The following is a 26,979-nucleotide window of genomic DNA, read 5'->3' as shown; positions in this document are numbered from 1 at the left end:
CAGTCACCTCTATCTTCTCAGCAAGGTTTTGGGGGTCCGCTGTTCCCTGGAAGATCATTCAAATAGTTGTGTGTGTTTGCATATGTGTCCTGCCTCTCTGCTCTCCACCCGTTAAGAGGCCAGTGTTGATCAGTGGCTGTCCAGGCCTTTCAGAGCCACTGACACGCCAGCAGCACAATGATGATGTCACAGATTCTCCTGCTGGGCACCCTGGGGCTCCTTGTTCAGGGTGAGACTCTCTTCTGAAAACTTGGCTTCAGGATGCAACCAGCTTTACCACAATCATCTTCTGCTGTGATGGAGAAACACTGAGACCAGCAGCATTAACCTTCTTCCATCTGTTCTCCATGTTAAAGAAATCCTCCTCTTCTGTTTTCATATTCATCATCTTTCTCCAAGCTGTATTTGTCTCAATAACCCTTCTGCTCTTTTGGATATTTTCCAGATTCATCAGGAGAAATCACTCTGACTCAGTCTCCTGGATCTCAGTCTGTTAGTCCGGGACAGACTGTCTCTATCAGATGTAAAGCCAGTACAAGTGTTGGTGGCTGGCTTGCCTGGTACCTTCAGAAACCTGGAGAAGCTCCTAAACTCCTGATATATCAGGCCACAAACCTTCAGTCTGGAGTTTCAAGTCGTTTTACTGGAAGTGGATCTGGATCTGACTACACTCTGACCATCAGTGGAGTCCAGGCTGAAGATTCAGGAGTTTACTACTGTCAGCAGAGTAGCAGCTGGCCGTTCACACAGTGAAACAATGTCGTACAAAAACCTCCCTCAGCTGGAGAGGAACTGATCTGACTTAACAGCTGCAGAGACAATGAAACACTAGAGACTTTCCTTAAAAGACACAAAGTCAGAACAGATTTTTTTTTTCGTAAAAATTTGAAGTGTAAGACATTGCTACATTCTTCCCATTTTTTTCACATTTCACAGTGGCCTTTTGTTTTGTTTTTTTTTTTCAATCTTTTCCAACTTTTTTGAGTTCAGAAATTCTTTTGTAAAATCAAACTCAGAAAATTCAAACAGTGCATAATAAAGTATTTCAGTTTAAATTAAAGAGAAAAATGATTCTGCTGGTGTGTTCACACGTCTCCGTCTGAACATCACACACCGTATGGCAGGTCAACTGTTGCCTCCATTTGAAAACAGCATTTTTGTCCTCACTAGGATCCTGTAGGAATGATCCCTGCATCTCTCCAAACAGCTGATTTGTCAGCTGATTGGTTGAGCCTTTACCTGTCTGGATCAGAAAGCCTGGACAAAAACCGAGCCGCAGCAGGTTAGTTCTGTGACATCAGTTACCATGGCGACCCAGCTGGACTTGAGGTGAGCCTCGTCCGTGACCCTGTTAAACCAGGTTGAAGCTACAAGTTAGCTCGCTCAATCACTGATCCTGCTCCGTGACTCAGGACCCAGTTCTGTTCATATTTGACCTTTTCATGCCGACCTCCAACCTGCTGAGAGTCGACTTCCCAACCAGCGCCACCATGTGGCTTGTTCCTGCACAGGACGACATGATCTCCAAAGCCCCCAGCACATTATTTACAGGTTAGGGGGCCCTCCCTCGACAATCAATCAATCAATCAATCAATCAAAACTTTATTTATAGAGCACTTTTCATACATGAAATGTAGCACAAAGTGCTTTACATGTTAAAAACACCCCCCGCCCCCAACCCCTACACCCCCACCGCATGATTCTCTCGCACACACACACACACACACGCACGCGCGCGCGCACACGCACACACACACACACACACACACACACACATAATGTTTGTTTGGCTGAGTACAGAGGAACCAGGTCAGGAAACGCTGCCATCTACGCTGGGGGCTGCCCACGGCCCAAGCCAGAATGCCACAGCCCAGGGGCCCACCAAACCACAGGTAGGCAGTGGACCCATGGCGCTGCAGCGGGGCACCACCACAGTGTCACAGATCCCCCACCCACCCCAGCCGGTGTGCCCCACGAGAAGAGACATCCCAGCCCCAGCCGATAACAGCCCCCAGCGCAGAGGGCCCCCACTGAGGAAACACTGGATATATGGGATAAAAGTATGAAAACAAATGAGATAAGAATATAAAAGTATATAGAGAAATAAAAGCATATAAGATAAAAATATATAAGAACATTAATAAAAGCTAAAATAAGCATGTATAACGATATAAGAACATTTCTTTAAAAGCCAAAACAAAAGGTATAGTGTATAAAAAGAACATTAAATAAAAGCCATGTTAAAAGACAGAGTATATTAAGAGCATGAGTTAAAAGCCAAATTAAATAGTTGGGTCTTGAGCCTGTTTTTAAAAATATCAACTTTCTCTGCGGCCCTCAGGTCCTCCGGCAGGCTGTTCCAAAGTTGGGGGCCATAAAACTGGAAAGATGCCTCACCATGTGTTCGTGTTTTTATTCTGGGAATAGATAACAGGCCGGTGTCGGAAGACCTGAGGTTCCGCAAGGGTTCATAAGGTAAAAGCAATTCAGAAAGATAAGAAGGCCCAAGACCCCTAAGACATTTAAAAACTATTAAGAGAACCTTAAAATCAATCCTGAAACATACAGGGAGCCAATGCAGTGATTCTAAAACCGGTGTAATATGCGCCTGCCTTCTGGTCCTCATCAGCACTTGTGCAGCTGAGTTCTGTAGCAGTTGTAAACTTGTAATGTTTCTTTTAGGAAGACCAGAAAGCAGAGCATTGCAATAGTCAATACGACTGGAGATAAAGGCATGCATAAGCATCTCTGTATTTGCCCGAGAGAGAAACGGGCGGACTCTGGCTATATCTTTTAAATGATAAAATCCTGTTTTTGTAACATGTTTAATGTGTGGAATAAAATTAAGCTCGGAGTCAAAAATGACGCCCAGATTTTTTACGTGATTGGATGGATTTAAAGACAGTGTTTGTAGTTTTGGTAAAAGTTTCACTCTCTGGGCCTCAGGACCGATGATTAAAACTTCAGTTTTGTCCTGGTTGAGCTGCAGGAAGTTTTCTGCCATCAAGGATTTGATGTCTAAAATACAGTTAAAAAGGGCATCAAGTGGCCCTGTGTCATCAGGAGACATGGAAATATACAGCTGTGTGTCATCAACATAGCTGTGAAAATTGATCCCATGCTGATGACACTGCCAAGTGGGAGCATATATAAATTAAAAAGAATGGGGCCTAAAATTGATCCTTGGGGCACACCACATTTTATCTCATGTATTCTTGAGGAGCATGTATCCAAACTTACCATGAATTTTCTCGCTGTGAGATAGGAAGTGAACCACTTAAGAACAGTGCCAGAGAGGCCGACCAGGTGTCTGAGTCTATTTAAAAGAATAGTGTGATCAACTGTATCGAAAGCAGCGCTTAGATCCAGTAGCACAAGGACTGAAAGCTTGTGTGTGTCCAAATTGCACCTGAGGTCATTAAAAAATTTTAACACCGCAGTCTCTGTACTGTGATTCATCCTAAAGCCAGACTGAAACTTCTCAATGATTAAATGATTAATTAAAAAATCATTCAACTGAATAAAAACAAGGGCCACACACACACACACATACACACACAGAGACATACAAATCTTGCTGGACTCCATTCAGCCTCAGGTCAGGAAGCTGAACAACACTCTGTCCATGAGGATTTTTCCAGGCACAGCAGAACTCTCTGATCTTAAGGAGACTATGAGACCCTGGAATGAGCTCAATATTCATGTCACATTCATCCAGTTATATTCCATCAATTTAGGCTTTATTCACTGTGTTGAAAATGTTATTGTGATCTAATTCACCATCATGAGAAAAGACATGACAAACAATATCTGTAAGGATTCCCATATTAACAAACCAAGGATTTTTCAAACCAATTCAAACAAATTCTTGGAAAAGATAGATCTACAATTATATTTAAGCAAGTTTAGTTTTGATTAGGGCTGCTCCTTGTCTTCTGTTTGTGATCTTTATGGACAGAATTTCAATGCGCAGTCAGTTTAGTGACCACAGGATTTCATCCCTGCTCTTTGCAGATGATGTGGTCCTGCTGGCCTCATCAGCCTGTGACCTCCCAGCATGCACTGAGGCAGTTTGCAGCCAAGTGTGAAGCGGTCAGGATGATGATCAGCAGCTCTTAGTCCAAGGCCATGTTTCTCTGACAGAAAAAAGGTGTTTTGCCCTCTCCGAGTGGAGAGTGAGTGGCTTCCTCAAGTGCAGGAGTTCAAGTATCTTGGGGTTTTATTGACGAGTTAGGTGAGAATGGAGCGGGAGATCCACAGGCAGATCGGGGCAGCGGCAGCAGTTGTGCAGTCGCTGTACTGGACCGTCATAGTGAAGAAGGAGCTGAGCCAGAAGGGAAGGCTCTTGATTTACTGGTTGATCTTTGTTCCAACCCTCACCAGTGGTCACAAGCTCTGGGTACTGACCGAAAAAATGAGATCGCAGGTACCAGCAGCAGAGTTTCCTCTGCAGGGTGCCCGGGTGCACCCTTAGGGATAGTATGAGGACATCGAAGTAGAGCCGCTTCTCCTCCACATTTAAAGGAGCCGACTGAAGTGGTTCAGGGATCTAGTCAGGACGCTACCTGGTCACCTCCCGGTGGAGGTGTTCTGGGCATGACCACCTGGAAAGAGGCCCCAGGGTAGACCCAGGACACGCTAACAGGAGATTATGTATCCTGGCTGGCCTGGGAACACCTTGGGATCCCCCAGGAGGAGCTGGTGGATGTGGCCCTGGAAAAGACCATCTGGGTTAACCTCCTCAGCTCGCAGCTGCCACAACCCGGCTCCGGAAAAGAGGCAAAAAATGAATGAATGAATGAAGTTTAGTCTGATGATTCTAAAGATGTTTTTAAAAAATGTTTTGGTAACACTTTACATTAACAGTACAACAATTAACATTAGTTAATGCCGTAAAAAACATTAAGTAACAGATAAGGAACATTAAGTAGTTAACTAACCGTTAACTAATGTGTCTAAGAATTGTTTACTAATGCTGTTCATGCTTAGGTATTAATTTATGTTATTTAAGGGTTATTGTAGATATTATTAACATTAGTAAATGCCATAATAATCATTAACTAACAGTTAATTAACCATTACGGTATAAACTAACGTTAACTAACGTTAATTGTTGTACTCTTACTGTAAAGTGTTTTTCTGTTTTATTGACTTGGAAAGACATGAATATCACTTTACAAGTTTTACAAGATCCTGCAAAAATCAAATTAATGAGGGTTTGAAATTGGTAAAGATTGATAGTTTAGCTGATTGTTCCATCAACTGGTCAGGTTTGGTGGCTGAGACTGAGGAGAGTTTGTTGTTTTCAAAGTGAGAGAGCCGTGTCTCTCTACAGTCAGAGGTTTTTGTACGGCGGCTCAATGAGTTTGTATCACTGTGGAGGACTTTTGGTGGAGGAACCAGACTGGAGTTTGGAAGTAAGTTTAATTATTTAATGTTCTTATCAATCCATTAGAAAAAGATTTACATTTTCATATTATTTACACTTCATGAAATCAACTGCCATACTTGTTTTTCCGTGTTAATATCTGATTTTAAGCAAAAAGTGATTTCGAAGTTGTGAAATCAGAGAAGATTTTGAAAAACTGAATCGAAATGATTGATCCAATTTCTTTATAATTCAGTTAATTTAAGTTATTTTCATTGAAGTTCATTAGAACGAAAAGAGAGAGGATTTATTCCAGATTATTTCTTTAAAGTGGCATCTTGAGGGCTTGTAGTTGTTGCTTTCTCTGACAAAGTGAGAGAGCCGTGTCTCTCTACAGTCAGAGGTTTTTGTACGGCGGCTCAATGAGTTTGTATCACTGTGGTTGACTTTTGGTGGAGGAACCAGACTGGAGTTTGGAAGTAAGTTTCTGCACAAATATTAAACATCATGTAATTTTGTTACTGCTGCTGGGTTAATTTTATTCTTCTGTGTGAGTGTTAGTGGTTGGTTTTAACATGTATTTTGCTAATTTCCATCACTTATAGTCACTGTTTTTTCTTTCCTGTTTTTCTCTTTAACCACTTAGTGTGACTCAGTACTTCTTTAGACTTTTCATTATAAATTTCAAAAACTGTTTAAAACTGACCTGCTTCAAAGTTAGAAAAGTTGAATGCAAAGCTTTGGTTCCTTCAGACTGTTTAACCATACTGATTTTCATTTAGTATTTTTACATGGCATGTGAAGCTGAATGGAAATTAATTTAAATGTAAATGTAGCCAAATTTCAGATTTTTAATTTCATCTCATGAAATCAGTTTTGATGAATAGAATTTTGTGGCTCTAACAACGTTTTGCCTGAAAATGCTCAACAAAAGTTTATCTCCATTATAAATGCTCCTGTTCAGTTTTCTTGAAAACAGCCACTATTTTAGTGTGCATTGATGTTGACTTACTACAAAACACAATTTGTGCGGGAAAACCTGTAAATTATTGAAACTGTGAAATTTCGAGTTTGTTTCTATTCCTTAAATTATTTAAGAAACATGGCATAAGGGATGAGTGATAAATCATCTTTATTTTTATCTGTTATGTGTATTGATGTATTTGTGTTCATATGAGGACTCTTTCTGTGCTGATGTGCATGAGAGGCTTCTTAAAGGGAAGTGAAACAGGGTGTGAGTGAGTGACTGCTGGAGCATAAAAAGCATCTGACAGAAAGTCCTTAAAGGGGAAAATGGACTCTCACACAGTAAAGGTGTCCAACTGCCCGCTGACTGACTGCCAGCTGCTTATTTCCCGCCCTCTAAGCTGATTGGTGTCTCCTAGGTGACGCCCCTCCCACCCTGACGGTGCTGCCCCCCTCCAGAGAGGAGCTGCAGCAGGGGAGGGCCACGCTCATGTGCCTGGCCAACAAGGGCTTCCCCTCAGACTGGAGGCTGGCCTGGAAGGTGGACGGCAGCAGCAGCAGCAGCAGCAGCTGGGAGCAGAGCAGGAGCCCCGGGGTGCTGGAGAAGGACGGCCTCTACAGCTGGAGCAGCACCCTGAGGCTCACTGCAGACCAGTGGAGCAAGCTGGGCTCTGTCACCTGTGAGGCCACCCAGGGCTCCCAGTCTCCGCAGACCGAGACACTGAGGAGAGACCAGTGTCCCCAGTAACTGACCTGACTCACTGGGACTTCTGCTACTGGTTTCACTCTGCAGCTGCTCTCACTCTGCACTCTGCCTCATGTCTCTCTCTCTCTGTCTCTCTCTCTCTCTCTCTCTCTCTCATTAAATCTTTAAATAATCATTTATTTTTCTTGCTGTAATGCTGATACTCTATATATGTTAAAATAATAATAAAAAATCTTTTTACCAAATAAGTTGTGTCCTTACATTTATTATTACAAAAATAACAGTTGCCTCATGATGCTCGGTTGTTTGTCCTGATCTACACTGATTTTGTAACATGGGGATGGAGGAGAGGATAGAGTTTAGGCTCAGCTGGCATACATAATGTTTTATAAAATTTCAAAATACCGGAGTGTCAAATTTCTGGAAAAGCATCAGTTCATTTAAGAATGCTTCCTAGGCATAGTATTTGCATCTTTCCATCTTATTTCTTACTGCTTTTATGACTGGAGCTAAAATTGCTCTCATATAGCCAAAACATCATTTTCACAATTGACAATCATAAAAATAAAACACAGTATGATCTGCATATGGGCAGATCATAAATTTGATTTATAATTTTCATGCTTGAAATACTGTGTGTGCATGAAGCCTCTACAAAGGACTGATGTACTGAAGTAAATAAAAGGGATGACAAAGTACATCCTTGATTTATTGCCATTTCCTAATTAGCTGCAAAATGTGAATACAAAGGTTTAGGATCATGATATATTATTTTACTCAAGGCCTGTTTTAAAGAATTCTTGTTTTAAGAGGGTGAAGAGGAAACATTTGAATGGATGGTTAGCTGAAAAGTCAAATGAGAGTCACTGGGCTGGATGATCACATTTCTGAATTGATGTCTGCTTCACAGATCTTTAAAAATGTTGTTTAACTCATTAATTGAAAAGTGTTATTTGTTATAGTTATGTTTTTCTGATGCAGTGATAACACTTGAGTGTTGGCATGATTGAACAACACCATGAATTTAAAGGAATGCCACAATTTCAAAAGATTATCTAAATTCTGATTGTTGTATAAAGGTCTCATAATATATATTCAAATATAGTTTTCTGGGAAATTTCAAATGAAATATTCAAAATTCTTTCAACTCTCAGTTTCACTGAAGTGTTATAGACACTGATCCTGTTTCAAACTCTAATTTAATCTTTCTAAAACTAAGGGGGGTGTTGTGTACTGTATGTTATTGGTATATGATTACCTGAAGTAATTATAGTATTTTCATGAAGAAAATTATTATTTTAACTGATTACTGTCTCTTCAGTGAAACCTCTGGTGTCTCTGCAGCTGTTGAGTCAGATCAGTTCCTCTCCAGCTGAGGGAGGTTTTTGTACGACGTTGTTTCACTGTGTGAACGGCCAGCTGCTACTCTGCTGACAGTAGTAAACTCCTGAATCTTCAGCCTGGACTCCATTGATGGTCAGAGTGAAGTCTGTCCCAGATCTACTTCCACTAAAACGACTTGAAACTCCAGACTGACGGGATGTGGCATAATATATCAGGAGTTTAGGAGCTTCTCCAGGTTTCTGAAGGTACCAGGCGAGGTAGCTACCAACACCTGAACTGGTTTTACATCTGATAGAGACAGTCTGTCCATGACTAACAGACTGAGATCCAGGAGACTGAGTCACAGTGATTTCTCCTGATGAATCTGGAAAATATCCAAAAGAGCAGAAGGGTTATTGAGACAAATACAGCTTGGAGAAAGATGATGAATATGAAAACAGAAGATGAGGATTTCTTTAACATGGAGAACAGATGGAAGAAGGTGAATGCTGCTGGTCTCAGTGTTTCTCCATCACAGCAGAAGATGATTGTGGTAAAGCTGGTTGCATCCTGAAGCCAAGTTTTCAGAAGAGAGTCTCACCCTGAACAAGGAGCCCCAGGGTGCCCAGCAGGAGAATCTGTGACATCATCATTGTGCTGCCGGTGTGTGGCTCTGAAAGGCCTGGACAGCCACTGATCAACACTGGCCTCTTAACGGGTGGAGAGCAGAGAGGCAGGACACATATGCAAACACACACACACACACACACACACACACACACACACACAGTGCTGGGGGCATTGACTATTTGAATAATCCTCATGTACATGAGGTTAATGTTATGTTTTAATAAAATGTCGAAGGATGCTATTCAATAAAGTTATTGTTAATTTTTAAAACCATGTCAGTAAAATGCTCTGATCTGCTTTCCATATTGTTATTTTCCTCAGCAGTCTCCTTGTTCTTGCTGCTTGTCTGTATTTCAGTGGCTTGGCTTTATTTTCTGATGCTCAGGTTTCCTTCTACAGTCTTCCAGCACATTCTCCTCTTCTGCTCTGACTCAGTGTCTGTACAACAGATGAATTACTGGCTTTTCAGTCCATGTGGAACCAGCACACTTCCCTGCTCACTGTTTGTTCCACGTTCTGTTGGAAACCCACTAGCGCCCCCCGCAGGTTCAATACTATCACCTCAATCCCTGTTGTGTGAGTTTGAAGGCCTCTTGATGTTCCTCTCCTTTTCCAATGCGTTCTTTTTTATTGTCTCATTTTAGTTGAATGTTTTCTCCATTTCACTCATCCTTACAGAAAACAGTGCTCTTTCAAATGTCAGATAAATCCATGTGTGGTATTCTGCTGAGTCATGACAGCTGTTGTAAATTGGGGCTGTGGGTTGCTCAGTGATTTGAAATGACCAAAACATATCAGGTTGTTGATTAAAGAGGATAATTCCATGGATGTGGAGCATGAAAGCAGTTTTACCCGTTTCAGTTCTGGCAAAGAGAAGCTGCAAGGAGAGCCGCTCAGTAGACCTGGTCCAGTGTGAACCGACTGACCAGCAACTCACACTGAGCAACATTTTTATCTTCCCATTCTGTGTGAAATGCAAAACAGCACAAAATCTATATTATCAGTGTGTCAGGTAACATTTTGTACAACGAAGGCCTTTCAAGTGAGTTCTCATGATTTGGCCTTTTGCACTATCAACAATATGCCACTACAAGACGTTTCTATTCATAAATATATTGGCATATTAATAGAAACTTTTGTTTTTCAATCAGTAAAACTCATCATATAACTGCAATTACAATCGCACTTGAATTTCCTTTGGTCTGTGGAGATTCAGTATTCTGCATGCATCATCAGCTGTTTTGAAACTTCCACATGTGTGTGTTTGTTTGCATGTGTGTGTTTAGGTGTGTGTGTCTGTGTGTGTGTGTGTGTGTCTGTGTGTTTGTGTGTCTTTGGGTGAATAACTGTATAGACACAGAGCTCAACTGTAAAATTTGTCTTAATTTGCCTCTTTACTTTTATACATTTTCTTTCCTTAAACAGTCTAACATGTTGATTCAGGTTCAATCGGCTCTTGTCTCTCTTGCTTTTCCTCTGTCTAAATGAGGCTTCCTGATCCAGCTGACTGAATGATCATCCTGATCTGTTTGGATCCTGACAGTCCAGATGTTCCAGCAGCAGTGTGGATAAGCTGTTTGGATCATTCAGCAGTGGTTTGGGGGTCGACATCAGGGCAGCTCACTTTGCTCCATGTTGTTGTGCTTTTAATGTTTCTGATTGGGCTTCTTCACTGGAACTGTCCTCTTCATTTGGGGGAACTTTCAGCTTGTTGAGGTGGGAGGTGGCTGTTTGAAGCTCAGAGGGAAAACTGACACTGACACTATCAACAAGATGACATGTTCTCATCAACTGTGTGTGTGTGTGTGTGTGTGTGTGTGTGTGTGTGTCCTCAGTGAACTGTTTCAGTCCCTGCAGTAGTTTCCAGCTGCAGCAGTCACTTCAGTTTCTGTTCAGTCTGACTGAGGGAGGTTTTTGTACGACGCTTTTTCACTGTGTGAACACATACTGACTGTTGATAACGTGGAAACTCTGACAGTAGTAAACTGCTGCATCTTCAGCCTGGACTCCACTGATGGTCAGAGTGAAGTCACTCCCTGATCCACTGCCTGTAAAACGACCTGGAATCCCTGGTACTCGAGTTTTAGCAGCGTAAATGAGCAGTTTAGGAATTTCTCCATCTTTCTGTTGGTACCAGGCTAAATAGTGGGTGCTTCCAGAAGCATAAACATTCTGGCTGGTTTTACATGTGATGGTGACTGAGGCTCCCAGAGCAGCCCTCACTGCTCCAGGCTGAGTCACTGTGACCTGGCCTCTGGACTCTGAGGACACACAGACAAAAACACAAAGCAGCATCATGCCTTTCTCCGCTTCATTTCAGAGGGACGGATCTTCATAGAGGAGAGGACTTTGATTCTCTGGACTTTACCTGTCAAGCAGCAGCAGAGGAGAGTCCAGATGAGGATGGAGCTCAAAGTCATGTTTGGATGAGGAGGATTTCTGGGGCGTCTGTTGTCATGAAGGACAGCTGTCAGTCATCCAGTCTTCAACTCTCAGGACTATAAACTCTCCCAGAGCACTGGAGCATGGTGCTGCTGATGCAGAGTGGCTCTCTATGGAAATGCTCTGACCCACTCCAACAGGGACACACATTACTCTCCAATGACTCTTTACTGACATTTTAATAAAGATAGTTTATATTGACATTTGGCTTGACATGTTTACTTCAAGAATGCCCTCTGTTGTGTTTTATTGTGACACAGTTTGATAGATTTTAAACTTCATTATATCAGCCAATTTTCACAGACTTATATGAATTTCGGTCAGGTCATTCCTTTCACAGTGAGAGAGCCGTGTCATCTTGACAACCATGAGGTTTTCAATTAATCTGTCCTTCTCTGGACTTTTAGAAGAGAAACAAAAGTGATTGTTGGAAAAAAGGTCCTGCATACATGTATAATATCATATTATTCATTAAATCCTGTTTCTTGCTTTGACCATGATGTCTGACTCACAGCTGCTTTATTGCACTTTTCTTTGCACATTGTGGACAAACTGAGAAAAGTCAACAACTTACATGTCAGAAAAGAGTGAAAAGAGCATTACTTCCTTTACTGTGTTAAACTATACTGATTGGTACATTTCACTTTTTAACCTGAAATTCTGAGCTTAGTGAAAATTAACTTGAGCAGAAAATGGATAAAGATGAGGGAAAGAAAAAATATATCAATTTTAAAATCCCTAAACCTCAAACCCATATCTGTGTGAGGCCTGACATCTGCTGGTGGACATCAGGACACTGAATCGGTGACATGCTATTGGCTGATTCCAGGTGATGTCATTTGCTGCAGAGCACAACAGGTGGTGACATCACCTGGCTGGAACCACAGATCAGCCAGTTACAGTTGGCCAGTTGAGCTCACATCTTCTCAAAAGTAGACATGAGGCCTTAAAGGACCATCCCAGTGACTCTGAATGTTCAGTGTCAAATCTACAAAATGTTCCTGCTGATCTTTTCCCAATGCAAGCAGTGGTATTTAAGAACTCACATATAATTTTCCTCCCTTTCATTACAGCCATTGGTTTCCATTCATTCCACAATGATATGAAAATGGACTTTCAGAGACTTCAAGCTGTCATTCAGCAGTGGTTTGGGGGTCGGCATCAGGGAAGCTCACTTTGCTCCATGTTGTTGTGCTTTCAATGTTTCTGATTGGGCTTCTTCACTGGAACTGTCCTCTTCATTTGGGGGAACTTTCAGCTTGTTGAGGTGGGAGGTGGCTGTTTGAAGCTCACAGGAAAAACTGACACTGACACTATGAACAAGATGATATGTTCTCATCAACCATGTGTGTGTGTGTGTGTGTGTGTGTGTGTGTGTGTGTGTCCTCAGTGAACTGTATCAGTCCCTGCAGTAGCTTCCAGCTGCAGCAGTCACTTCACTTTCTGTTCAGTCTGACCGAGGGAGGTTTTTGTACGACGCTTTTTCACTGTGTGAACACTCCTTTACTGTTGATAGAGTGGAGACTCTTACAGTAGTAAACTGCTGAATCTTCAGCCTGGACTCCACTGATGATCAGAGTGAAGTCACTCCCTGATCCACTGCCTGTAAAACGATCTGGAATCCCTGATTCTCGATTATTAGCAGCGTAAATGAGCAGCTTAGGAGTTTCTCCATCTTTCTGTTGGTACCAGGCTAAAAGATGGTAGCTGCTATAAACATGAACATCCTGACTGGTTTTACATGTGATGGTGACGGAGGCTCCCAGAGCAGCCCTCACTGCTCCAGGCTGAGTCACTGTGACCTGGCCTCTGGACTCTGAGGACACACAGACAAAAACACAAAGCAGCGTCATGCTTTTCTCCGCTTCATTTCAGAGGGACGGATCTTCATAGAGGAGAGGACTTTGATTCTCTGGACTTTACCTGTCAAGCAGCAGCAGAGGAGAGTCCAGATGAGGATGGAGCTCAAAGTCATGTTTGGATGAGGAGGATTTCTGGGGCTTCTGTTGTCATGAAGGACAGCTGTCAGTCATCCAGTCTTCAACTCTCAGGACTATAAACTCTCCCAGAGCACTGGAGCATGGTGCTGCTGATGCAAAGTGGCTCTCTATGGAAATGCTCTGACCCACTCCAACAGGGACACACATTACTCTCAGATTTTTCTAAATGTGTACATTAATTTAATATTATATATGATGGCTCCTTTTTTCCAGACTTCTGCAGAATAACCATGATATCAATTTATTTTTACTTTGACTTTTCTTTCAACAAATTAAAAAAAGTAATTTAAAATGTGTTAAAAATCTGATTTTCCTCTATTTTAGCCCCACTTTTGAAAATAAAACATATATATTCACTGATATAGAAAAGAAAGTTTAATATTTGCTCTAGTTATTTCCAGTGTAATGTAAAGGTTTTCAGCTTATATCATGTTTGTGTGCTGATGTGCATGAGAGGCTTCTTAAAGGGAAGTGAAACAGTGTGTGAGTGAGTGACTGCTGGAGCAGAAAAAACATCTGACAGAAAGTCCTTAAAGCCTGATGCTTCAGGAGCATCATCTTCTTCTCCAAGCAGCTGACTGCTGCTCCAAGCCTCATCCAGACGTCCCAAAATGTCTCTGCTCTATAGAGGCCTCCAACATCAGGACTCCGTTTTGCCTTCCCATCATCTTTCTCTCAACACTGCTTCTTCTCTCCATTTCTATCAACATTATTCCCTGAGGTTGACACCACCCACATAACGCCCACACACTCAAGCCAAGTTTCTGCTGGCCTCCTTCACTTTTCTCACATCTTCCATATTCAGAGCCTCAACCATAGAGTTCCACCTGTCTGCTTCCCCCTGCATATTCCACCTGTTGTTCTCCTCACAATGTTCTGGTCTTCTCAATGAAATGGACAGAGACCAATCAAACCCACCCACCTCATGTTTATTCATCAGATGGATCCGTCTCTCAGTCCATCTGAAAGCCTGGCAAACTGCCTCTCCCTTTAAAGATCTGAGATTCCTGCTCTTTCTGATCTGCTCTTCAGCTCAGAAAGCGCTCACCTAGCTACCTGCCCCTGGTTCCATTCACACTGACAGCAAATCCTCCACGTCCTAAATCAGCTGCTTCTCCAGCCGTTCCTTCAGCATTGGAGTCACTATTCCAGCTTCTCACCATGGTGTTTCTCAACACGTTATCCTCGTCATGAGTCACTTGTCTTCAGCAGTTTTTCTCTGTTGCCGCTCAGATGTGAAAGACCTTTGTTATTCACAGTCACCTCTATCTTCTCAGCAAGGTTTTGGGGGTCCGCTGTTCCCTGGAGGATCATTCAAATAGTTGTGTGTGTTTGCATATGTGTCCTGCCTCTCTGCTCTCCACCCGTTAAGAGGCCAGTGTTGATCAGTGGCTGTCCAGGCCTTTCAGAGCCACACACCGGCAGCACAATGATGATGTCACAGATTCTCCTGCTGGGCACCCTGGGGCTCCTTGTTCAGGGTGAGACTCTCTTCTGAAAACTTGGCTTCAGGATGCAACCAGCTTTACCACAATCATCTTCTGCTGTGATGGAGAAACACTGAGACCAGCAGCATTCACCTTCTTCCATCTGTTCTCCATGTTAAAGAAATCCTCCTCTTCTGTTTTCATATTCATCATCTTTCTCCAAGCTGTATTTGTCTCAATAACCCTTCTGCTCTTTTGGATATTTTCCAGATTCATCAGGAGAAATCACTCTGACTCAGTCTCCTGGATCTCAGTCTGTTAGTCCAGGACAGACTGTCTCTATCAGATGTAAAGCCAGTTCAAGTGCGGGTAGCTACCTCCACTGGTACCTTCAGAAACCTGGAGAAGCTCCTAAACTCCTGATATATCAGGCCACAACCCTTCAGTCTGGAGTTTCAAGTCGTTTTAGTGGAAGTGGATCTGGGACTGACTTCACTCTGACCATCAGTGGAGTCCAGGCTGAAGATTCAGGAGTTTACTACTGACAGCAGTGTAACAGCGGGTTAGCACAGTGAAACAACGTCGTACAAAAACCTCCCTCAGCTAGAGAGGAACTGATCTGACTCAAGAGATGCAGAGACACAAAAACACTAGAGACTAAAGACAGAAAGTAAGAGGTGAACAGAATTTGAGTGTGTAATTTAACGTCAAATTTAACGTTTTACTGTCTTTTTTTTGTTTTTGTATTCAGAAATACATTTCAGACATCAGAAAACAAATCAGAAACGGTGCACAAAACTTTTATCAACTGAATAAAGAATTTATTGTGTTGTGTGAAAAGCATTAACACATTCTATGATAGTTCTTCAAACAACCTGTGTATTTTTCAACTCATTGCGTCTACAGATACCCAAAAAATGTTTTTGTGGTGCTGAATTACACGAGTTAGAAACTATTTTTAAGCTCAGACATACAAAGTATTCTTCATTCAAACAATTGGATCTGACGTCAGCTACTTCCTGTGAGTTTAATTTGATATCAGCTTTGAAGGAGAGATGTTGATTCTTGTTCAATCAGTCAAACTCTTCTCGTTAGCTGGCCTCACAAAACCTAACAAACATGATCACAGCAAACCAGGGGTGTGAGGGTCATTGTCCACTCGCTCCATCAAACCAGGTTTTTCTAATTTATTCATGAGCGGGTTCATATGAAAGACATCACATGTCGCATGGACAGATCCAGACACGGCGAAATAGAATTCAAATATTGATCCCTGAAGCAAAATTAGATCACTGCAGCAGGAAAAGTAATTCATCAAGGACTAGGACATTGAAAATATAAATACAGTATGACAAGCAGCAATAGAAAAACAGGGATATAAACAATAAAAGCCATAGTAAATAGGTTTATTTGTGGGATTGCATTGATCTTTACTTATACTGGAACGCAGGGTGAATACACTAAGTAATGGGACACAGGTGAAACTCATCAGGGCGTGGCAGCATAATCACAGTGGAGCGAACACACACAGGGCAGGAAGTCAAGTTGTCTGTAAGGAGAGGAGAGGTAAGGATTTCAACAATAAAACAATGAAGGTAAAAAGAAAGACATAAGTTGGGAAACAGGGTGAGACGTTACACCATAAAGTTTACAAGAAGCCCTGTTTTATTGCCAGTGGGCTCCAAATGGTCCAATCCAGAGCATGTTAATATGAAAACATCTGTATGCCTGAAGTTCAGCTGCTGGCTGTGGGGTTAAGGCCAAACTATCTGCCTCAGGTGTTTTCAGCCGCCATTGTTTTCCTTGTGTATGTTTCACCATCAGCAGTGGTGATGTCACTCAGTCCACCATCACGGACCTTCAGACACGGCATCCCAGCGCACTACTCATAATAAATGGAGATTTGAATCATGTCAAAACTTGCAAGACCCTGAAGAACTTCATCCAGTACGTGACCTGCAACATTAGAGGGGATGAGACCTTGGACTTCCTGTCTGCTGATGTTAAGGAGGCATACAGCGCCGTACAGTGCTACCAAAACATACATCTCTGATATAATAACTGATGGAGAGCAAAGTGCTTCTGCAGGTCTGCACACACGTCTCCATGTGAACAGCACAATCTGTATGGCAGGTCGACTGACGCTTTCATTTGAATGCAGCATTTTTGTCCACACCGGGATCCTGTAGGGAAGCAGCTGAATGGGTGGATGGTTTACACGTTTGGATCAGTGAGCCTGGACAAAACCTGCTCCGCAGCAGGTTAGCTCTGTGGCAACAGTTACCATGGCAACCCAGGTTGTCAAGCCTCAAGCTGTAGTTTTAAAAATGATCAAAGTTATGTCATGTAGTTTTTGGTTGATACATGCATGTTTTCTCCAAGAATGTTAACTGTCATGTTTTACGTTACTGGTAAAGAAAAAAAAATTCACTGCCAAAAATTAAATATATTTTCAAAAATATATGTAATCAATAATGATAATTTTTGACATAGTTTGATGGCTAGTGATGATATGTCAGTCATTTGTTATTAAGTTTTAAAGCCTGAGGCTGATCTCAGTGAGTTTGTTGTTTTCAAAGTGAGAGAGCCGTGTCTCTCTACAGTCAGAGGTTTTTGTACGGCGGCTCAATGAGTTTGTATCACTGTGGTACACTTTTGGTGGAGGAACCAAACTGGATGTTGGAAGTAAGTTTAATTATTTCATGTTCTTATCAATCCATGAGAAAAATATATACTTTTTCATATTATTTGCACTTCATGAAACAAACTGCCATACTTGACTTTTCATGTTAATGTCTGATTTTAAGCGAACAGTGATCTCAAAGTAGTGAAATCAGAGAAGACTTTGAAAAACTGAATCCAAATGATCGGTTAAATTTCTTTAATTTGAGGAAATTTTAAGTTTATTAAAATGAAGTTCATTACAACCAGAAGAGAAAGCATTGATTCCAGATTATTTCTTTAAAGTGGCATCTTGAGGGCTTGTAGTTGTTGCTTTCTCTGACAAAGTGAGAGAGCCGTGTCTCTCTACAGTCAGAGGTTTTTGTACGGCGGCTCAATGAGTTTGTATCACTGTGGTGGACTTTTGGTGGAGGAACCAGACTGGATGTTGGAAGTAAGTTTCTGCACAAATATTAAATACTATGTAATGTGTTCCTGCTGCTGAGTTACTTTTAGTCTTCTGTGTGAGTGTTAGTGGTTGGTTTTAACATGGATTTTGTTAATTTCCATCACTTATAGTCACTGTTTTTTCTTGCCTGTGTTTCTCCTTAACCACATAGTTTGACTCAGTACTTCTTTAGACTTTTCATTATAAATTGTGAAAAATGTTTAAAACTGACGAGCTTCAAAGTTAGAACAGTTGAATGCAAAGCTTTGGTTCCTTCAGACCGTTTGACCATATTGATTTTAATTTAGTATTTTTACATGACATGTGAAGCTGAATGAAAACTAATTTGAACAGAGTGGGGATTAAGATTAAAATCTTAAAATGTAGCCAAATTTCTCATTCTTAATTTCATCTCATATTTTTTTTCACATATGGGATGAAAATAATTTGTTTGCTGGCTGAAATCAGTTTTGATGAACAGAATAATGTTGCTTGATAATCATTATGGCTGAAAATGCTCAACAAACATTTATCTCAGTTATAGATGCTCTTGTTCAGATTTCTTTAAAACAGACAATGTATTGTGCATTTACTTTGACTTTTAACAAAAAAAAAAAAAAAATTAATGCTTACAAATCAGTAAATTATTTAAACTGTAAAAATTAGATTTTAGTTCTATTCTTTAAAATATTTAAGGACACACGCCATTATTGATGTGTGATAATTTTAATGGAGCAGCCAAATATTTTTTTATTTTTATCTGTTATGTGTATTGATGTATTTCTATTCATATGAGGACTCTTTCTGTGCTGATGTGCATGAGAGGCTTCTTTAAAGGGAAGTGAAACAGGGTGTGAGTGAGTGACTGCTGGAGCATAAAAACCATCTGACAGAAAGTCCTTAAAGGGGAAAATGGACTCTCACACAGTAAAGGTGTCCAACCGCCCGCTGACTGACTGCCAGCTGCTTATTTCCCGCCCTCTAAGCTGATTGGTGTCTCCTAGGTGACGCCCCTCCCACCCTGACGGTGCTGCCCCCCTCCAGAGAGGAGCTGCGGCAGGGGAGGGCCACGCTCATGTGCCTGGCCAACAAGGGCTTCCCCTCAGACTGGAGGCTGGCCTGGAAGGTGGACGGCAGCAGCAGCAGCAGCAGCAGCAGCAGCAGCTGGGAGCAGAGCAGGAGCCCCGGGGTGCTGGAGAAGGACGGCCTCTACAGCTGGAGCAGCACCCTGAGGCTCACTGCAGACCAGTGGAGGAAGCTGGGCTCTGTCACCTGTGAGGCCACCCAGGGCTCCCAGTCTCCGCAGACCGAGACACTGAGGAGAGACCAGTGTTCCCAGTAACTGACCTGACTCACTGGGACTTCTGCTACTGGTTTCACTCTGCAGCTGCTCTCACTCTGCACTCTGCCTCATGTCTCTCTCTCTCTCTCTCTCTCTCTCTCTCTCTCTCTCTCTCTCTCTCTCTCTCTCTCTCTCTCGCTGTAATGCTGATACTCTATATATGTTAAAATAATAATAATAAAAAAAGTTTTTACCAAATAAGTTGTGTCTTTAAATTTATTGTTAGAAAAATAAAAGTTGCCTCATGATGCTCTGTCCTTTGTCCTGATCTACACTGATATTATAACATGGGGATGGAGGAGTAGATAGATTTTAGGCTCAGCTGGCATACATACTGTTTCATAAAATTTCAAAGTGCACCAGATGATGTCAAATTTCTTGAAAGCCTCAGTTCATTAAGAATGCTTCCTGGGCATAGTATTGTGATTTCACCAAGCATCTTTCCATATTATTTCTTACTGCTGTTATGACTGGAGCAAAAATGTCTCTCATATAGCCAAAGATTCACAATTAGAAAAATAAAACACGGTATCATCTGCATATGGGAAAATCATTAATTTGATCTGTAATTTTCATGCTTGAAATACTTGAAAAAAAGCCTCTACAAAGGGCTGATGTACCGAGGCAAATAAAAGGGATGACAAAGGACATCATTGATGTATTCCCAATTGCTAAGAAGCAGCAGAGAAAATGTGAATACAAAGGTTTGGGACCATCATATATTATTTTACTCGTGGCCCGTTTTAATGAATTCTTGTTTTAAGAGGGTGAAGAAGAAACATTTGAATGGATGGGGAGCTGAAAACTCAAATGAGAGTGACTGGGCTGGATGATCACATTTCTGAATTGATGTCTGCTTCACAGATCGTGGAAAATGTTATTTAAATAATTCATTGAAAAGTGTTATTTAATTTGTTATTGTTATTTTTTTTCTGATGGAGTGATAACACTTGAGTGTTGGCATGATTGAACAACACCATAAATAAAGTGTTACATTCACCTTTTATAGATACTGATCCTGTTTCAAACTCTAATTTAATCTTTCTAAAACAACTGAAGTTGTTTTAACTGAAGTAATTAAAATATTTTCATGGAGAAAACACAATTATTTTATCTGATTACTGTCTCTCCAATGAAACCTCTGCTGTCTCTGCAGCTGTGAGTCAGATCAGTTCCTCTCCAGCTGAGGGAGGTTTTTGTACGACGTTGTTTCACTGTGTGAACGGGAAGCTTGTATACTGCTGACAGTAGTTAAACTCCTGAATCTTCAGCCTGGACTCCACTGATGGTCAGAGTGTAGTCAGATCCAGATCCACTTCCACTAAAACGACTTGAAACTCCAGACTGACGGCTTGTAGCAGCATATATCAGGAGTTTAGGAGCTTCTCCAGGTTTCTGAAGGTACCAGGCAAGGGCATTACCTACACTTGTACTGGTTTTACATCTGATAGAGACAGTCTGTCCTGGACTAACAGACTGAGATCCAGGAGACTGAGTCACAGTGATTTCTCCTGATGAATCTGGAAAATATCCAAAAGAGCAGAAGGGTTATTGAGACAAATACAGCTTGGAGAAAGATGATGAATATGAAAACAGAAGATGAGGATTTCTTTAACATGGAGAACAGATGGAAGAAGGTGAATGCTGCTGGTCTCAGTGTTTCTCCATCACAGCAGAAGATGATTGTGGTAAAGCTGGTTGCATCCTGAAGTCAAGTTTTCAGAAGAGAGTCTCACCCTGAACAAGGAGCCCCAGGGTGCCCAGCAGGAGAAAGTGTGACATCATCATTGTGCTGCCGGTGTGTCAGTGGCTCTGAAAGGCCTGGACAGCCACTGATCAACACTGGCCTCTTAACGGGTGGAGAGCAGAGAGGCAGGACACATATGCAAATAACCACACACACACACACACACACACACACACACACAGTCAGTGAGGTGTATCTGTCCACATCTTACCGTGATGCTTCCACCTCAGTGTTGAGTAAATGATCCTCATGTACGTGAGATTGTGAGATTATAAGGTTATTATGCTGATCAAGTGCATATATGTGAATTTACTTGTATCTGTGTGTGAATGTTGGTTAAAGTGTAACTATACGTATATTACTAGTTCATTTTTATTTGATTTTATTTCATTTTAAATGGTGTTGGTTTGTTCTCTGTACTACACTGACATGGTCAATGGAGCTATACAAACAAATCTTTGGCTTTTAAGATGCAGCCACATATTTTAATTGAACGTCTTGCCTCTTTCTTTTATCTACCAGATCAGATTTTGTTGTTGCTTTAAAACTATTTAACAGATACAATCCAACGAGTATTTGTGAATGGTCATATGTCCAACATTATCACTTCAAATACTGGTTCTCCACAAGGCTGTGTCCTTTCTCCTCTGTTATTTATTATGTACACTGACAGCTGCAGGTCTTCCCATGTGGACAGCCACCTTGTAAAATTTTCTGATGACACGGCCCTACTATCTCTTCTTCAGGGGGCCCAATCAGACCATGGCTGCACATTATCTTCATTTGTGAAATGGTGTGACGACAAAAACTAAGGAGTTAATCATCGACTTCAGGAGGAACATCCTCATCCTGTAAAAAGCATCATCCTTAGGGAAAATGTTGAAATTGTGGAGACATACAAGAACCTGGGAACCATGATTGACTCCAATCTCAAGTTTGATAAAACACAGAGTCTATTGTTAAACAGTGTCAACAAAGGATCTACTTGTTGAGGAAATTGAATTTTTTAAATGTTTCTCAGAGCATTTTGTCATTTCTATCATTTGTTTATTGATCGTCTGTTAACATTTTCTTTTACCTGCTCGTTTTATTGATTGTCTGTGAAGGAGAAGAATAGCCTCAGCAGCATTATCAAAGTCTGTTCCAAGATCATTGGAGCTCAGCTGACAGACCTGAGCTCCCTCTGGGAAAAAAAAAAAAAAAAAAAAAAAAAATAACGAGTGGTCCAGAAAGCCAGACATGTCATGATTCATCCTCACCAAATTCTCAGTCAGGAATTCAGTTTAATGCCCTCAGGATGGCGTTACCTCCTACCTGAATCTGAATGTGAAATCTGAGTTGAGCTGAGATAGTTTTAAGTTATGTCTGATTCAATCTAAAATCAGACACTGATCCTTTTAAAAGTTATCCAAGTGTCCATGTTTGAAAGTATTTGATTTGGTAATGTCTACCTGGTATCCAGAAGGATAGCAGGGCAGGACATGCAGCATAGGGCCTGAGCCAGAATCAAACCCAGACCACTGCAATAACAATATGAAGCACGTGCTCTACCTGCCGATCCACAGGGACGCCTCACAAGGGGGAGTTATGTGGGAAAAGGTCATTTATATACTTAATTTTTTTTGGTCTCCACTCCTTTTTTGTTGAAGACCTTTGAAGTTGTGCTAGAAGGCTCACAAAGAAGCAAACACTTCTCTGTTGACAGTATTAGCTTGTGTTAGTTGTGCTTGATTTCATGATGCAGCAATCCTGTAATGGTGCTCTATCATCAAATTTCTAAATTCTCACTACCAACCCAGTCCTTTGTGTGTGTTTGTGTACGTTGTGGCTGTGTGTGTGTGTGTGTGTGTGTGTGTGTGTGTGTGTGTGTGTGTGTGTGTGTGTGTGTGTGTGTGTGTGTGTGTGTATGTGTGTGTCCTCAGTGAACTGTATCAGTCCCTGCAGTAGCTTCCAGCTGCAGCAGTCACTTCAGTTTCTGTTCAGTCTGACTGAGGGAGGTTTTTGTAGACTCTTTTTCACTGTGTGAACACGTCTTTACTGTTGATAAAGTGGACACTCTGACAGTAGTAAACTGCTGCATCTTCAGCCTGGACTCCACTGATGGTCAGAGTGAAGTCACTCCTTGATCCACTGCCTGTAAAACGATCTGGAGTCCCTGCTGCTCGAGAATTAGCCCTATAAATGAGGAGTTTAGGAATTTCTCCATTTTTCTGTTGGTACCAGGCTAATTGGTGGTAGATGCTCCACACTCGAACATCTGGGCTGGTTTTACATGTGATGGTGACGGAGGCTCCCAGAGCAGCCCTCACTGCTCCAGGCTGAGTCACTGTGACCTGGCCTCTGGACTCTGAGGACACACAGACAAAAACACAAAGCAGCGTCATGCTTTTCTCCGCTTCATTTCAGAGGGACGGATCTTCATAGAGGAGAGGACTTTGATTCTCTGGACTTTACCTGTCAAGCAGCAGCAGAGGAGAGTCCAGATGAGGATGGAGCTCAAAGTCATGTTTGGATGAGGAGGATTTCTGGGGCTTCTGTTGTCATGAAGGACAGCTGTCAGTCATCCAGTCTTCAACTCTCAGGACTATAAACTCTCCCAGAGCACTGGAGCATGGTGCTGCTGATGCAAAGTGACTCTCTATGGAAATGCTCTGACCCACTCCAACAGGGACACACATTACTCTCCATTGACTCTTTACTGACATTTTAATAAAGACAGTTTATATTTACATTTGGCTTGAAATGTTTACTCCAAGAATGTCCTCTGATGTGTTTTATCGTGGCACAGTTTGATAGATTTTTAACTTTATTATATCAGCTAGGTTTCACAAAGTAAAATGAATTTCGGTCAGGTCTTTCCTTTCACAGTGAGAGAGCCGTGTCATCGAGACAACCATGAGGTTTTCAATGAATCAGTCGCTCTCTGGACTTTTAAAGGAGAAACAAAACTGATTGTTGGAAAAAAAGTTTTTGCATACATATTTAATATCATGTGTTTCATTAAATCCCTTTTCCTGCTTTCACCATGATGTCTGACTCACAGCTGCTTTATTGCACTTTTCTTTAAACATTGTGGACAAACTAAGAAAAGTCAACAACTTACAGGTCAGAAAAGAGTGAAAAGAGCATTACTTCCTTTGCTGTGTTATACTATACTGATTGGTACATTTCACTTTTTAACCTGAAATTCTGAGCTCAGTGAAAACTAACTTGAGAAGAATATGGATAAAGATGAAGGCAAGAAAAAATAAATCAATCTTAAAGTCCCCAAACCCCAAACCCAAATCTGTGTGTGGCCTGACATCTGCTGGTGGTCATCAGGACACTGAATCGGTGACATGCTATTGGCTGGTTCCAGGTGATGTCATCTGCTGCAGAGCACAACAGGTGGTGACATCACCTGGCTGGAACCACAGATCAGCCAATTACAGTTGGCCAGTTGAGCTCCCAGCTTCTCAAAAGTAGACATGAGGCCTTAAAGGACCATCCCAGTGACTCTGAATGTTCAGTGCCAAATCTACAAAATGTTCTTGCTGATCTTTTCCCAAAGCAAGCAGTGGTATTTAAGAACTCACATATAATTTATCCTCCCTTTTATTACAGCCATTGGTTTCCATTCATTCCACTATGACATGAAAATGGACTTTCAGAGACTTCAAGCTGTCATTCAGCAGTGATTTGGGGGTCGGCATCAGGGCAGTTCACTTTGCTCCATGTTGTTGTGCTTTTAATGTTTCTGATTGGGCTTCTTCACTGGAACTGTCCTCTTCATTTGGGGGAACTTTCAGCTTGTTGAGGTGGGAGGTGGCTGTTTGAAGCTCAGAGGGAAAACTGACACTGACACTATCAACAAAATGATATGTTCTTATCAACCGTGTGTGTGTGTGTGTGTGTGCGTGTGTGTGTTTGTGTGTGTGTGTGTCCTCAGTGAACTGTATCAGTCCCTGCAGTAGCTTCCAGCTGCAGCAGTCAGTTTCTGTTCAGTCTGACTGAGGGAGGTTTTTGTATGATGCTTTTTCACTGTGTGAACAGAGCTTGACTATTTATAACGTGGTAACTCTGACAGTAGTAAACTGCTGCATCTTCAGCCTGGACTCCACTGATGGTCAGAGAGAAGTCACTTCTTGATCCACTGCCTGTAAAACGACCTGGAATCCCTGATTCTCGAGTATTAGTCAGGTAAATGAGCAGTTTAGGAGCTTCTCCATCTCTCTGTTGGTACCATGATAGATAGTATGAATTAACTTCATTACCATCATCATCATATTCAGTAATAGCAACATCAACATCCTGGCTGGTTTTACATGTGATGGTGACGGAGGCTCCCAGAGCAGCCCTCACTGCTCCAGGCTGAGTCACTGTGACCTGGCCTCTGGACTCTGAGGACACAGACAAAAACAGAAAGCAGCGTCATGCTTTTCTCCACTTCATTTCAGAGGGACGGATCTTCATAGAGGAGAGGACTTTGATTCTCTGGACTTTACCTGTCAAGCAGCAGCAGAGGAGAGTCCAGATGAGGATGGAGCTCAAAGTCATGTTTGGATGAGGAGGATTTCTGGGGCTTCTGTTGTCATGAAGGACAGCTGTCAGTCATCCAGTCTTCAACTCTCAGGACTATAAACTCTCCCAGAGCACTGGAGCATGGTGCTGCTGATGCAAAGTGGCTCTCTATGGAAATGCTCTGACCCACTCCAACAGGGACACACATTACTCTCATCAGGATGTTAATCAATGGATAATTTTCAATAAACTCCTGATAAATAATATTCCTAAGTTATATTTCCATTGGTTTAGTTTGATGATTCTATATATGTGTTCAATATGGTTTTATATCTGATAATTGATGTCTTCCAAAGCTCTTAATAAAGACTAAAGACAATGGAAATGGATCATAGAAAATAAAGATTTTCTCTGATCAAAATTTCAACGGCCTACTGTAGTAGAAGTAGAATATATGCAGTTAGTGCATGTTTTCAGTTGTGAAGCCTGTCTGTTGGTGTCATTCAGTGGCAAACACAACTACAGTAAAACCATTTTGTTGATGTTCGCTTCAGCACACACACACACACACACACACACACACACACACACACAAATGTTGATAAGAAAAACTAAATGGCCTCACATTCTTGCCCGAATGCGTAAATGTAAACTAAATTTTTCAGTGGGTAAGTAAAACCTTGGTACTTTGAAGGTCATGTGGCTCTCAGCCTTTATTTTTAACAGTGAAACTCGTCTGTTGCCATGGTTGAGCAGTGATGCCTGTCTGTTGCCGTGGTTACTGAGCTCAGAGAGGGAGGAGAAACCTTGAAGACCAGTTTCATCAAATCTCTCCCACTGCTGAATCATCTGAGAAAGATCTTCAGAGCCAGCAGCCACAGCGTCCTGCGTTCAAACCCGAGCACAGGCCGTTTCCTGTCTCTCTCTACGGTACCTATCAAATAAAGCAGAAATGCCAAAAAAAAAAAAAAAAAAAAGAGTGAGAAAGTCCATGCAGGGAGATGGACATGGAGGATGGACGGCATGCATGTCCTTCACACACGAGTTCCATTCCCGTTTCCAGTGAGATCTTTCATTTGTGACCAAGACTGTGCCCATTAAAAAAAAAAAAAAAATACATAAATAGTGAAGCAACAGAAAAAAATGAATTTGTGGTACAAAACAAACATGCAAGAAAATGTGTGGGTATGTGCAAATTGTGCAGTTTATAGTGGCGCCATTCAGATACAGCTGTCAGAGGCAATGCATTGTCAGGTGGTTTACTACCACCTAGTGGTTCAGTTGGAGACTGCATTGAACTTGTTGGTTCCCTACAGCAATGACAATAATTAGATTTCAATATAAAACTGTCATTATTATAGTCCCTGAGTGATCCATAACCAATAATGGTGTGACACATTTATCTCTGAAATTCTTCAT

The 26,979-nt window shown here is 41.6% G+C and overlaps 1 pseudogene and 5 gene segments (V, D, J or C); 2 read left to right on the top strand and 4 right to left on the bottom strand.

The window, feature by feature from the left end:
- The first annotated feature begins 177 nt into the window (after nt 1-177).
- Nucleotides 178-7,125, top strand: LOC115367532 (Ig kappa chain V region Mem5-like). The segment is given in 4 exon segments: nt 178-229; nt 446-749; nt 5,383-5,417; nt 6,754-7,125. Coding segments are annotated over 4 exon segments (720 nt in total).
- A 1,315-nt stretch (nt 7,126-8,440) lies between these two features.
- Nucleotides 8,441-9,016, bottom strand: LOC115367561 (immunoglobulin kappa variable 3-11-like). The segment is given in 2 exon segments: nt 8,441-8,748; nt 8,965-9,016. Coding segments are annotated over 2 exon segments (360 nt in total).
- Nucleotides 9,017-10,922: 1,906 nt separating this feature from the next.
- On the bottom strand, nt 10,923-11,413 carry LOC115367889 (Ig kappa chain V region 3381-like). The segment is given in 2 exon segments: nt 10,923-11,254; nt 11,362-11,413. Coding segments are annotated over 2 exon segments (384 nt in total).
- A 3,451-nt stretch (nt 11,414-14,864) lies between these two features.
- On the top strand, nt 14,865-19,388 carry LOC115367539 (Ig kappa chain V-III region MOPC 63-like; annotated as a pseudogene).
- A 1,153-nt stretch (nt 19,389-20,541) lies between these two features.
- LOC115367566 (immunoglobulin kappa variable 3-15-like) lies at nt 20,542-21,101 on the bottom strand. The segment is given in 2 exon segments: nt 20,542-20,833; nt 21,050-21,101. Coding segments are annotated over 2 exon segments (321 nt in total).
- Nucleotides 21,102-25,077: 3,976 nt separating this feature from the next.
- On the bottom strand, nt 25,078-25,596 carry LOC115367887 (immunoglobulin kappa variable 4-1-like). The segment is given in 2 exon segments: nt 25,078-25,439; nt 25,545-25,596. Coding segments are annotated over 2 exon segments (414 nt in total).
- Between the last annotated feature and the right edge of the window lie 1,383 nt (nt 25,597-26,979).

The sequence above is a fragment of the Myripristis murdjan genome, chromosome 11, assembly GCF_902150065.1.
Source record: "Myripristis murdjan chromosome 11, fMyrMur1.1, whole genome shotgun sequence".
Taxonomy (NCBI): Eukaryota; Metazoa; Chordata; class Actinopteri; order Holocentriformes; family Holocentridae; genus Myripristis; species Myripristis murdjan.
This window is presented reverse-complemented; position numbering and strand designations above follow the sequence as displayed.